The sequence below is a fragment of the Simochromis diagramma genome, unplaced genomic scaffold (genome assembly GCF_900408965.1).
Source record: "Simochromis diagramma unplaced genomic scaffold, fSimDia1.1 OVJJ01000669.1, whole genome shotgun sequence".
NCBI classification, from domain to species: domain Eukaryota; kingdom Metazoa; phylum Chordata; class Actinopteri; order Cichliformes; family Cichlidae; genus Simochromis; species Simochromis diagramma.
The window spans coordinates 2,514,582-2,527,885 of NW_024387458.1; the positions used below are offsets into that span (position 1 = coordinate 2,514,582).

The window sequence follows — 13,304 nt, forward strand, 5'->3', positions numbered from 1 at the left end:
AGCCACAGCTATAAAAGTGCTAAAATATGTCTTAAAGTTGAAATTCTACAAAGCAGGAGAGACATTTTCTGTAGAAGTGCAAATAACAGCACAAAAGCTGGGGTCACTTACTATGACCCCTCTATATGGCCTCTCCATAACTGAAAACACCGCAGCTGTTTATGGCCATTTCTTCACCTTTCTTCATGATGTAATAATTTATAAATCAGAAAAAGGGTTGAAAAAGAACCTGAGACGTTTCTGCAGGGAAAAGAAACATTCAACACAATGATTTTAAAAACATACAAATCAGAATCAAATGTGCAAAGAGGTAGAGTTGGCTCCAGATCTTTGAGTTTGACACCCGTAATATAGGTAGTCTCAGTTTGTGAATGACTGACAGCTCACAGCATAAAAAAATAACATCACAGACTAATCAGACATCATCTGAAGCAAAGCATCATAAATACCCACCATCCTGGGTAAGTTCTTTTTTTATTATAAACTTTAAAATACACACATAAAAAAAGTTTACAAATACAATGAAATCACGTACTTCTTACTGATACAGTTGCTGATTTTACAAGCATGGAAGTGCAGATTATTATGTGTGAATACGCATGTGTCTCTTTAGATTCCCCTGTCTCGTAAATCTTTCGCCACAAACACCACAGGAGAACGGTTTCTCCCCCGTGTGAACACCCGTGTGTCTTTTAAGTGTATACTGATGTCTAAATCTCTTCCCACAAACGTCACACCCGAATGGCTTCTCTCCTGTGTGAACTCTCATGTGACTCTTCAGAACCCCCTGCTCGGTAAATTTTTCACCACAAATGTCACAACCAAAAGGCCTCTCTCCCGTGTGGACCCGCATGTGTCTCTTAAGATGCGTATTTCGACTGAATGTTTTACCGCAGTCGTCACAGCAAAATGGTTTCTCTCCTGTGTGAACTCCGCTGTGCCGTTTAAGACTCCCCTGCTCTGTAAATCTTTCACCGCAAACATCACAGCCAAATGGTTTTTCTCCCGAGTGGACTCTCATGTGTCTTTTAAGGTTGTACTGAAGTCTAAATTTTTTTCCACAGGCATCACAACCAAAGGGCTTCTCTCCAGTGTGGACTCTGATGTGGATCTTAAAGTGTGTCTTCTGGCTAAACTTTTTACCACAAAATCCACAGTCAAATGGTTTTTCTCCCGTGTGGACGGTCATGTGTATATTAAAATGTGTCTTCCGGCTAAATGTTTTCCCACAAATGCCACATCCAAAGGGCTTCTGTCCTGTGTGGATTCCTCTGTGCCTCTTCAAACTCCCCTGTTCTGTAAAATGTTTACCACAAATGCTACAACTAAATGGTTTCTCTCCCGTGTGAACTCTGGTGTGTGACTTGAGATTTGACTGATGGATAAATCTTTTTCCGCAAACATCGCAAGCAAAGGGCTTTTCTCCAGTGTGAATTCTCATATGACTCTTAAGAACCCCCTGCTGTTTAAATCTTTTGCCACAAAAACTGCAATCAAATGGCTTCTCTCCCGTGTGGACCCTCAGGTGTCTCTTTAGATCCCCTTGTCGGGTGAATCTTTTACCACAAACGCCACAACAAAATGCCTTCTGTCCTGTATGATCTCTCCTGTGTCCCTTTAGATTTTCAGACTGGCTACATTTTCCACCACAAACTTCACTCCCGAGTGCACTGCTCTCCTTCCAGCTGTTATCACTGTCTTCAGTTTCAGGTGCATAATCTGACAAAGGTTCCTGCCAATCTTCATCGTCATTATTACTGACTTCTGTCTCAGAGGAGTCTGAAGTTTTTTCATCAGTTTTTGGTTCTAAATTACTTTTTAAGTCTGTGCCATTGGTTGATTCTGGTCCTCCACAGTCCTCTGCACCAGCTTCAGCTTTTATCTTTTCAGCTGAGCAGCTGCTCGGAGATTCTGCCTCTTTGCAGTTTCCAGTTTGGCTCTGATGAATATCTGAAGACTCAGGTTTCTCTTCATCATCTTCACTCTTCACAGGAACAGCAGTGAACAGGACACCTGTGATTTCAGCCTCCTCCTGCCCATTATGCGGTCCTCCCTCATGACTGGTCCAGATTTCTTCCTCTTCCTCCTTTATGTGGAGCAGCTCTCGATCCTGCTGGTCCAAACTGGGAGACCATTCAGGAGGAATTTCTTCTTTAACTACAAACAGCTGCTGGACTTCGGCAGAAGACACTGAAACAGACAAGTTCAACTGTCACCCCAAATTTTTATTTATTATTTTTTTAAAAAGTCTACATTTTTCTAATAATACCGTAGTCAGAAAAACATGATGTGAGCAAAACTGTAATGCTGCATGATTATTTATTAGAAAAAACTCAAATCAAATACAATTTTAAACAATTTTAATTAAAAAAATCAAAATAAAAAGTTATCAGAGGGCACAGATAAGGCAGGAGCATTGTTTGTTTGTAAAAGGTGTGCTACAGTTTTTTATGACTGCAGACTCGTCTGCAGGACAAGGAGGACTTCAGGGAAATGTGACAGGAATGCTCATCCTTGGTGTCTGTAACCGAGTCTCCCTCTGCCATTCTTTTCTACTTGGATGGTTTCCCTTTCCTTCCCTCACTTTTTCTCTGCTGTGGTAGAAAAACATTAATAAATAAAGTGTAACCACAACAGCTCCAGATAATTCTTTGGTTTTATGTCTCACCAGCTGGTCTGTCAACCCTAGTCCACTATTTGACCTGGATTAGTGATTGACTCTCTTGAATTTACCTTCTTCTAAATGCCAACAAGACAAAGACCATGACTACAGCTCCTCCTGAATTATATCCTAAAATCTGTGGACTCTGTGGACTCTTTTAAAAAGCAGTTAAAACTTTTTCAACTTCTTATTGGTTTTTATGCAATCTTCACTTCATGTTGTCTTGACTTAATATATACATATTTGTTTGTTTGTTTGCTGTTTCAGCACTTCATTTTCTTATTTCTTTTACTTTATTTAGTTGTACATCACTTTGTAACCGTTAAACCCACACGACACACACTGGACAGGTTATGGTTATCGGTTGACTGGGGAACATCTCTGGGGAGAGGAGTGGTCTGGAAATCTGTGCTGCCGATGTTGTGCCAAAAAATGATCATCTGTCAGAATCGATGCCTGTATTTAAACTGCTGTAAATTACTTGTTTGCTTATAATCTGAGACAAATTTGTCAAACATATACATATTTCTCATGATGATTAAAGCTGCAATAGGTATTTTGCAAAGTGACTTTTATATATTTTTTCTTTATCCAGCTAAAAAGTCTCATTGACATTAAAATTTCCATTTTTAAGTTGCAATTTTATATATAAATACAGACAGACAGATAGATAGATAGATAGATAGATAGATAGATAGATAGATAGATAGATAGATAGATAGATAGATATCCCTTCATGAATCTCGTTGACTGCAGTCAGTTTACTAATAGCAGCAAAGCACTGCACATAAAATCACACAGAAACAACTCTGTTGTGTGCCCACTCTAAAACAGTCCGGGTTGCACTAAACCTTCTCTTTAAATTCAATCTTTTTCGGTCCGTCATTACAAAGTTATTATAATTATATAATAAGAGAATCGATTCTTTGGACATACTGTATAAGAAGACCAATTTTTATTATAAGTCGGGAGTTTTCCAGCCACTCTTACCCCATCCTAGAAACACTGGATCTCATTAATGCGACTTCTCTTACCAGGTTGGTTTAAAGCATCATTATCCTGCTGCTGCAGCTGCTGCCCTCCAGTCTGCAGACTGTCTGTGTTTCGCTGCTGAACACAATCCACTTCCTTCATGATGCCCGTGTTTGTTCTCTAAAATAAACTGTAGGCTCCTTAAAGATGAATCGGGCCTGCGCAGAATCGATCACCGATCAGCGTGAAGGTCATGCTGATCGAACCTCCGTCAGCCTTCACCCATCCATGTATTACAGGAACCCGCAGAGACCCGAACAGGACAGCAGTTGTCATCGGTGATTTTACGAAAGATTTGTTTACGTCTGCTCTGTTCTGAGCAGGCATCTACACGGACGCCCTTCTTCTTCTGCTTCTTTGGCAGTTTAAAGGCACCGGACATCAGTTTATATCGCTTTACTGCCTCTTGCTGTCCTTCTCTAAATCTAAGTGTCCAAAATTACATTTCTAAAATAATTACCCTCTAATTCCCATAATGCAAACAATATGTTAAAATACTGTCACATATCTAAGACAGTCGCATTACACCCAGTCAAAAGCCATCCTTTTCTCTTTTATACGTGGGGATTTCATTTTTATTGTCACAAAATATTATGCAAACAACTTATTCCTCCAAGTTGCCCAAAAAATCCTGCTGCTCTTGTAAATAAGATAATTCTCAGTGGAATTACCTGCATGAAAGAAAAGATTAATTAAATAAAAACTTGAACTCCGAGTCATTTACTGTTGTAATAAGTCTGTCTGTAACATTAACCTGTTTGCTGGCAGGTTTTTTCTTCTCTTTGACACTCATTCAATACCTCATTCATAAAATCGTCATCAAAGCAGCAGAGCAGAATGAATTTATCTGCAACTTTTAGTTTTATACTTTTGTGTGTGCTGCATGAAGTACGGTCAATCAAAAAGGATTTATAACACATAAATGTCCAATTTCAATAAAAGTATGTCTGTTTATATTTTACTATACCTTTATTGGGCTCTTGAGGATGAATCACAGCATCAGTGTAGTGTGGCATGGAAGCAATCAGCTTGTGGCTGTCACAGTGTGCAAACTGAGTGTAATGTTTAGGTTTTCAAAGAAGCCAGAATGGAAGACACAAGAGGCAGAATGTTTAAAAAGTAAGACATTTATTTCCAGCGCATGCAAAACTGAGTCCCGAGGGGCAGGAAAAAATTAATCCAACACACAGTGAAAGACATCAGTGTGAGCAGGCTACACAACAAAAAGGGGAGTGGACCCAGCAGCATAAGCAGCCATTTTTCAAGTAATTCATTTGCACACATGAGCCGGCTCTAAACCAGTTTTCTACCCTTAATTATTTCTGCCTTGCTCTTCTCTCCCTGCTCCATTCCACATCTAAAAACTGCTTTATTTATTGGAACATAAGCAGAATAATACATAAACAAACTCAATATCAAGCAATTCCATTTCACCACTGAAAGTATAATTACACATTGTTTGTAAATTAAAAACCACGAGTGTTCTCCCTCATGTTTGGCCTAAAAAAGTTACATTCATGTAGAATTATAGAATTTTGTGATTATGATTATCATATTGTTTATTAAAAGTGTATCTTCTATATTTGAGGATTACCCATTCGAGTATTTTGAAAAGACCAGAAATCTACATCCACTTCTGGAACTGTACAACATTTATTTATGATGATATTTCCAAACATTTGTGTAACAGTCTTACACTCATAAAACAAGTGTTCTGTTGTTTCAATGGTCCTTTTGCAAATACAATAATTCTCTACCATTAATTGAAGGAAATAAGCATTATTTCCTTAGATTTTAGAATTAGAAGCAAATCTCATTATGCCAACTAATCTTTAATATTGTTTTAAAATAATGTTTATTACTTTACTGATTTTTTATAATTTTGATCAACTATTTACTGAGTAGAAACTAAATTCAATTTAAAAAAAATAAAATAAATACAAATCCAATACAATGAAAGCCTACCCAGATAGAAAAACTGCCTCTAAGATTTCAGGATGTATTGAGGAATAAAGGCTGACCACCTTTATGATACCAAATATTAATTTCAAGCTCATTCTAATTTTACTAAATCTGTTTTTGCCTTATTTACTGTATCTATGTGTATGTTTGTATACGTTTTAAACAATTACTGCACCTGTTTTCCATTTTTCCCAGCAAGATATAATTACATGGGGTTTGGCTTGAGACTTTTGAACAATACTGTATTTAGGAACGTAATCAGTGTTGTAGCTGCATTTCTTTTTATTTGTGGAAGCTTTCATTTTATTTTACATTGAATATGACTTTGCAGTGACTTAAATCTTCAGGAGACTCATGACGACAGCTTTTCGTCACACACATGCAATGAAAACCACTGAGAAAAAGAGTCTGCGTGCCAATCGAAATGTCCCACGTAAAGAGGGACGCAACCTTTAAACACCTTGAGACATTTTTAACCGGTTCTACATAAATAAAACTAAACATATTTAAAAAAGGAATTTTTAAAATTTAGAAAAAAAAATGTCTCCTATCCTTTATAGAAAGGAAATAACCCTCCAAGGTCAAGAATGGAAAAAAAAAAACATCATTACATCAATTTTAAAAAATAAATAAAAACACAATATAGTAATTAAATGTATCATTAGTTAATTAAATGGAGAAACAATAGTAGATATTTTAATTATGTCATGGTTCATGTGTTGCTGTCCATCTTGAAATAATTGAAACTTTCACTGCGGCTGATCAACAGAACATAACCTGGTTAATTTAATCAATTAATAAAACATTTAATCATTATTTGATGTATTTAGTGATTTCATTTTTGCACTCTCGTCGCTCCACAGCGGTGGTCTCACCGCCGAGGACAGGAAAGGTGTCCGTGCAGATGCCTGTTCGAAACACAGCAGAGGGCAATAAATGTTGTGAGGAATCATTTGAGTGTCCCGTTTCAATCTGTATCTTCCCCGGTGACGTATTCATGGATGAACAGAAACGTAAGCGGCGTGATTGTGAAAGGTGGTCGGCGGTGATCGATTCTGCCCAGGCCCGGTTTCAGCTCCGCCGAGCCTGCAGTTTATTTTAAAGAAGAGAGCAAAGACACGGACACCATCATGAACGAGGTGGATTATCTCCATCAGCTGAATGCCGACAGTCTGGCTGAGGAGAAGCCCGAGATTAAACGGCAGCAGGATGCTGAAACGAGCCAAAGCGCCGGTGAGAATAAAAACACATTTACTGTTTGATCGGGTTAACTGTTAGCTCGCTGTGGGGTTTGTGAAAAGGTGTTTCACATCGGAAACATCGGTTTTCGTTGATCTGTATAAGTGCACAAAAATAAACACATAAATAAAATCTCAGAGCTTTTTATTTCATCCGTGGATCTCAAATGTGAATATTAACGTTTAATAGAATTATTGTGGCGGATTTTTTTTAAACGGCGGAACTTAAAGTTGAAGGTAAAGTGCGGCGTCCGGACGATTTGCCAGCGCGCACACAAGAGTTGTCTTTGTAGTTCGACCGTTTTTAAATGCTCATTTAGCGTTAATAACGTGTTAATTGGGTAAGGTCCTGTATATTGCAGCTAATCATTCATATAGAGCATCATTAAAATTGCGTGTACTGGTGAAAGTAAAGCGCTTTCGGCTGAGTTTAAAACAGAAATCTGAACATAAGTTGCTCTGGACCAGAGTATGCAAACATCACGAGATGAGAAATGCTTTATTTGTCCCGTATTTAAGAAATGTTTTTGTTCTCAGCAGTTAAAATAATGATGAAATCTACTATTAATAATAATACCAATAAGCAGAGTTAGCTTTCCCATCGTCTGGTCCTTCCTTCCTCACTCTGCTAAATAGTTTTACATCCCTGGTGGGGATCACATTTTACCCCCCTCCCTGTAGAGATCACCCTGCGTGGTGATCAGAGTGTTCTCTAAATAAAAGAGAAGTAAGGCAAATTCAGACCATCAGGAAACTCAGAAATCCGGTGTGCCAGACACTTTCTAGAGCGGTAACATCAGTCCTTACAGGGTGACGTGAGGTTGGTTCTTTCATCCTGTTGGAGTGCAGCTTTGCGTCTGGCAGTCTGAGACATCCTCCTGAAATCACACGTGCAGTTTCTTAATGTTGCATGATGGTCCAGTTGCTGCAATAAGATGACAGAGAGGAGCAGACACAATCCTGTGTAAGAATAGCATTTAATTGTTAATTGTTAATTTATTTCAAACATGTAAACAATATACAGAAAATAAGAGAGAAAAAAATACTATACAAAAGTCAATACATTTCAATATTGCTACCGTACTGATTCATTTACATGTTGAAAGGAAGTGGGAAGAAGTACACACTTGTTTAATCCCACCCTTTTGCCATAAATTAATATTTAGTCAGCTTCCTTACTGATATAATCTGTAATAAAAATAGTGAACAGATTTCTGATATAATATATACTAGGGCTGTGCGATATGACTAAAATCCCTTATCCCGAGATAAAACATCTATCGTCCCTATAACGAGATAAATCACAAAAAATTTACATTTTCTGTAAATTCTGTGAATCTCGGGCAGCTCGACTTGCGTGAAGTGTTCCCAGCTGGGTGTCGTGTACCTGGAGTCAAACGTTTTAACCGTGCTGTTTGGAATTTCACTAGATCGGCAATTTTCAGTGTTTCAGACTGCAAAATAGTGAGTTTGTATGTTCCCTATAACCTGCATTGTGGAAGATTCAAACCGCTTTTTTTTTTTTTTTGAAGAGAGTATTTAAGCATAGAAAAGCTTAGAAAAATATTGCATAGAGTTGTATAAGCTCTTTGAGTGCTCAGGTAGAGTAGAAAAGTGCTCTATGAGAGGAAGTGATGGTAAAAAAGTCATTTCTTGAAAAAGTTAGCTTGTTCATTCAACTTGTTCATTCCCCCAATTCTAAGTTACATTTAACAAAATAAGTGGTTAAGATTAAGATTTTCAGTTCATATTTGTTTTACTAAATATTTAGACCATTTTATTACAAATTGTGAAGGTAAAATATATTTTAGAACCTACTAATAAACAAAGAGTCCAACAAACAACACAAAACAACACTATAATACACAACAATAATAATGTAGTTGCTGTAGAAGAAGAGCATTATAGAAAAGTTTTAAATGAACTTTGGATAAAGTGTGTTAGTGTTAGTAACAAACAGAGCGCTCACAGTGAAAGATTGAACTGGTCATTGTGTGGAATCTAAAACTGACCTCAGAGCTCCAGCAACAAAATAAGAAACACTTTTAATCCATTATTGTAAAAGTGGAAAGTAGCAGATGAGCCTGTCGCTCGTCCACACTGCTCCACCTCGGTCTGCAGGTCCTCACCGCTTGTTTCATATTAAATGTTGGTGCTATGCACGGCTGGCCAACGTGGCACTAAGTGGAAGAAGGATTTTAGTCTTCCATATATTGTTACATTTGATTGGATCACCTTTGTTTGAAGAGGAAAACATGAGACAGAGAATATTAAGCTGTTAATTTCTTTAAAAATACACTTCAGTATTTTTGTAAAAGCTCTGCTTATGTTTCACAATTATGCTACAAACCTTACACTAACAGTGATAATAATCACTAATTATAATTATAATCACTAATAATAAATGATCCGTCAGGCTTCAGAGTGTGAAGGATTCCTATGGTCACAACTCGCACCTTGAGAATAATCATGCATACATTCATAATGCAATTTGTATCTGGCAAATGCCTTTTAGTCAGACACATGTATTGTATTATAAAGGGTGATATAATGTGGTATGAAAGATTTCCTATATCAGTCCTGCTTGGAGCTGAACCAGCCTGTTAAAGAAGATGCTCCATTACATGTCCTTTCAGTGGTGCAAAGGGTCGTCAGGACTATCCATGATGGATAACCATTTGTCCGTGACGTCCCCTCCACCACAGTCTCAAGTGTCCACAGACTCAGCCTTCACAATCAGCTTATCGTCATAGCTGACGAATCTGCCTCTTATTCTACTTTCATAAACTCTAGAAACCACATGTAGCCTCACAGTGTGAGTGAAGCACTCTGCTGGGATCATATAACGCTTTGATATCTTTAAAACATGATTGGATCTTATTATTCAGGAATTTGGCATTTAAAAGGCTAGTCAGTGCAGAGAAGCTAATCCTTTCTTTAAAGGATGAAGATGAAGAGTGCAGGAGGGGGACAGATGGAGGATCGCTAATCAGGAAGTGCAGAGGCTTAGTAAGGAGGAAGTAAGAGCAGCTGTGAAGAGTATTGGTCCTGATGACAAGGGCTGCCACGATTAGTCAAATAGTCACGATTATGTCGACTATCAAAATCGTCAACAACTAATTTAATAGTCGTTGCGTCGTTTGAAGCTTTGTAAGATCCAGAAAGACCTGCTCGATCGCTGGCCGGGTGGTCGATGATATACAAGTCACTTAGATAACTTAAAAATGTTACTGTTTGCCTTTTTTCAGTGTTTAATTTGTTTCTGAGTAAATCTGTTTGGCTGAGATTAAAGTCATAGTTTTCACACAGCTGAATAAACGCAAACAGAAAACTGATTAAACAGAAATGTGAGATGGTCGAGAATTTACTCTAGTGTCCTGTTATATTTTAGGGAGCAAGGAGCAGACGGCTGAGTTTATTAAAGTCCACTGAGACAATCTGCAAATTTCATTAAAAGTTTAATCTTGTCTAATTATCATCTTGTCTTTATTTTTAGTTAGCACATACCTTAAACACTTCAAGCTGTAAGCTAATGAGAGCTATATAAGAGCAGATGCATGCTGGTGCAATAAGCTGTACGCTTTATGTCCAATGGATCTGATTAGTCGACTAATCGCAAAAATAATCGGTTAGTCGACTATCAAAATAATCGTTTGTGGCAGCCCTACTGATGACACACCCGTGGAGGTATGGAGGTGTCTAAGAGGGAAGGCAGACTTTTTAACACAGTCCTGGAGAGTGAGGGGATGTCTGAGGAATGGAGAAGTGTATTGGAACTGATCTTCAAGAACAAGGGTGACATGCAGAGCTGTAGAAACTACACAGGGATAAAGCTGATGGGCCACACCATGAGGATATTTGAAGATGTTTGCAGATGACATTGTGATCTGTAGTAAGGAGCAGGTGGAGGAGACCCTGGAGAGGTGGAGGTATGCTCTGGAGAGAAGAGGAATAAAATCAGTAGAAGAAGACAGAATACATGTGTTTGAATGGGAACAAGGCAGGTGTAACAGTGGGATGGAGAGATGGAGACAGATGATCTGCTGTGGCAACCCCTAAAGGAAAAGAAGAAAAATGTGAAGAAGATTGGCCCTTTCCAGTCCCTGTTGGTACTCCTATTGTGTCATTTTGCATCAGCTGAAGGATTAATAACAAATTACTACAATTCAGCCCAGCATGATTTTTTTAGCATCACACTGAGTCAGGATATTTCTAAATTTGACAACATCACACAGATTTTAAAAACCAATCCTACAGATTTGTTAAAAACGTGACTAAAAGGACCTACTGTAAAAAAAATAACGCTAATGCCATCGAAAGGGAATAAATAATTAGACACCAATGAATGAATATATATCTGTATATCAGGGTTTTTATGGGTGTGCTATGCTGCTGTAGAATTTTAATGTCAGTCTTTTCTGTCCATGTGTGTTTCAGTGTTACCTGAAGACGTCCGGCAGCTGCTGGTGATTAAAGAAGTTCCTCAAGATTGGAGCCCCAGGCGGGACCTGCAAGCCGCCGAGTTCCTCCACATAAAGCAGGAGCAGGAGGAACCCTGGAGCAGTGAGGAGGGACAGCAGATCAATAGGTTGGAGGAGGCAGATCTCAGCAGGTTACCGTTCACTATTGTTACTGTGAAGACTGAAGATGATGACGATGAAGAGAAGCCTCAGTGCTCATATCGTCATCAAAGCCAAACAGAAGAATCCACACAGACAGAGCCGCCTATCGGCTGCTTAGCTAAACAGATCAAGACGGAAATTGAGGAAGATGCATATGGACGACTGGAATCAGCCTGGAGCCCAGATCTAAATTGTCATTTATTAGTAAATAATAAGAAAAAGACTTTAGACTCTTCCGAGACTGAAGTCAGTTATGAAGATGAGGAGGAGGAGGAGGATGTTTGGCAGGAACCTCTGTCAGATTCTGGACCTGAAACTGAAGTGGGTGGTATAGCGTGGAAGGAGAGTGTTGCAACTGACCCTCAGTTTGTCGGTGATGTTTGCGTTAAAACATTTACACAACCGGAATCTCAGAAGCGACAACGCCGAGGAGAGAAATCACTGGCTTGTGCTGTTTGCGGTAAAACCTTCAGCTGCAATACACATCTTAAGAGACACATGACCGTCCACACGGGAGAGAAACCCTTTAGCTGTGAAGCTTGTGGAAAAAGATTTGGACTTGAGTTTACTCTTAAAACGCACATGAGAGTCCACACAGGAGAGAAGCCATTTGGTTGTGAAGACTGTGGAAAAACATTTAGTCGTAACACTCATCTTAAGAATCACATGCGAGTACACACACAGGAGAAACCATTTAGTTGTGATTCTTGTGGAAAGACATTTAAATTTAAGTATAGTTTTAAAGTACACATGAGGGTCCACACAGGCGAGAGACCTTTTGGCTGTAGTGTTTGTGGTAAAGGGTTTACAGAACATGAAGGTCTGAAAAGACACATGAGAATCCACACAGGGGAGAAACCATTTGGTTGTGATATATGTGGGAAAAGATTTGGACACCAGAATGCTCTTAAAAGACACACCAGCGTCCACACAGGTGAGAAACCGTTTGGATGCGATATATGTGGAAAACGATTTAACCGCAGCACACGATTTAAGGAGCACTTAAGAGGCCACACGGGAGAGAAACTGTTCGGCTGTGACGAGTGTGGGAAAACATTTAGTTCCAATACACGACTTAAGAGACACATGAGCATCCACAGGAGAGACAAACAGTTTTTGTGTGGCGTTTGTGGTGAAAAATGTTCAACATCTGAACAGCTGAAGCAGCATGAAAGTTCGCACATGTTACTGCAGATAGATACTGTAACACTGTAGGTTTTGTTGTGAAGTGTATTTGTATTATTAACAAGCTTTACTTTTCCGCCCTCATGTTTGTCTTCATTGTACTTAAAAAATAAACCAAAAAATATCCATGAATACAAAATTTGTGGTTTTGTCCTTGCCTATATAAATAATATATATATATATATGTTTCCATACAAATATATAAAATATATGGAAACATATATGTAGAAAACTGAAGCTAACTCAAGTATGAAATAATCTTTTTTTAAAACTGGGCAATAAATCTTTGTAACTATATTAAGTTACCCTTTTTACTGTTTTAACACGTTTTTGCTTTTATAGTAAAGTCATTCATCATTAGATGAATTATGATTTTTAATATCAATGAAACTTTAAACAGCTTCAAAATTATAAGAAATTATATAAAAAAAGAAACCTATTGAACGTTAGAAGTTACGCACTTTTTTGCCTCCCATAAGAAGTGTTTTGTAATTTAAAAACTGTTTCTAAACACAACTTAATCAGTGAAAGTGTAAAAATAATCTGAGCGCGTTTTAAGCTATGAGCACACGTGTTGCCAAATCCAACGCTCTCACTGGTCGG

The 13,304-nt window shown here is 38.2% G+C and overlaps 2 protein-coding genes across 2 annotated transcripts; one reads left to right on the forward strand and one right to left on the reverse strand.

The window, feature by feature from the left end:
- Positions 1-457: 457 nt before the first annotated feature.
- On the reverse strand, positions 458-4,042 carry LOC120723127 (gastrula zinc finger protein XlCGF57.1-like). The gene is made up of 2 exons (XM_040014475.1): positions 3,697-4,042; positions 458-2,190 (listed from the first exon to the last, which is right to left on the reverse strand). Exons 1-2 carry the CDS (start codon positions 3,794-3,796, stop codon positions 584-586), a joined length of 1,707 nt encoding a protein of 568 aa, XP_039870409.1. The 5' UTR covers positions 3,797-4,042; the 3' UTR covers positions 458-583.
- Positions 4,043-6,551: 2,509 nt separating this feature from the next.
- Positions 6,552-12,871, forward strand: LOC120723131 (gastrula zinc finger protein XlCGF57.1-like). Its single transcript, XM_040014480.1, has 2 exons — positions 6,552-6,889; positions 11,332-12,871. The coding sequence occupies exons 1-2, from the start codon at positions 6,787-6,789 to the stop codon at positions 12,729-12,731; spliced, it is 1,503 nt and encodes a 500-aa protein (XP_039870414.1). The 5' UTR covers positions 6,552-6,786; the 3' UTR covers positions 12,732-12,871.
- The last annotated feature ends 433 nt before the right edge of the window (positions 12,872-13,304 follow it).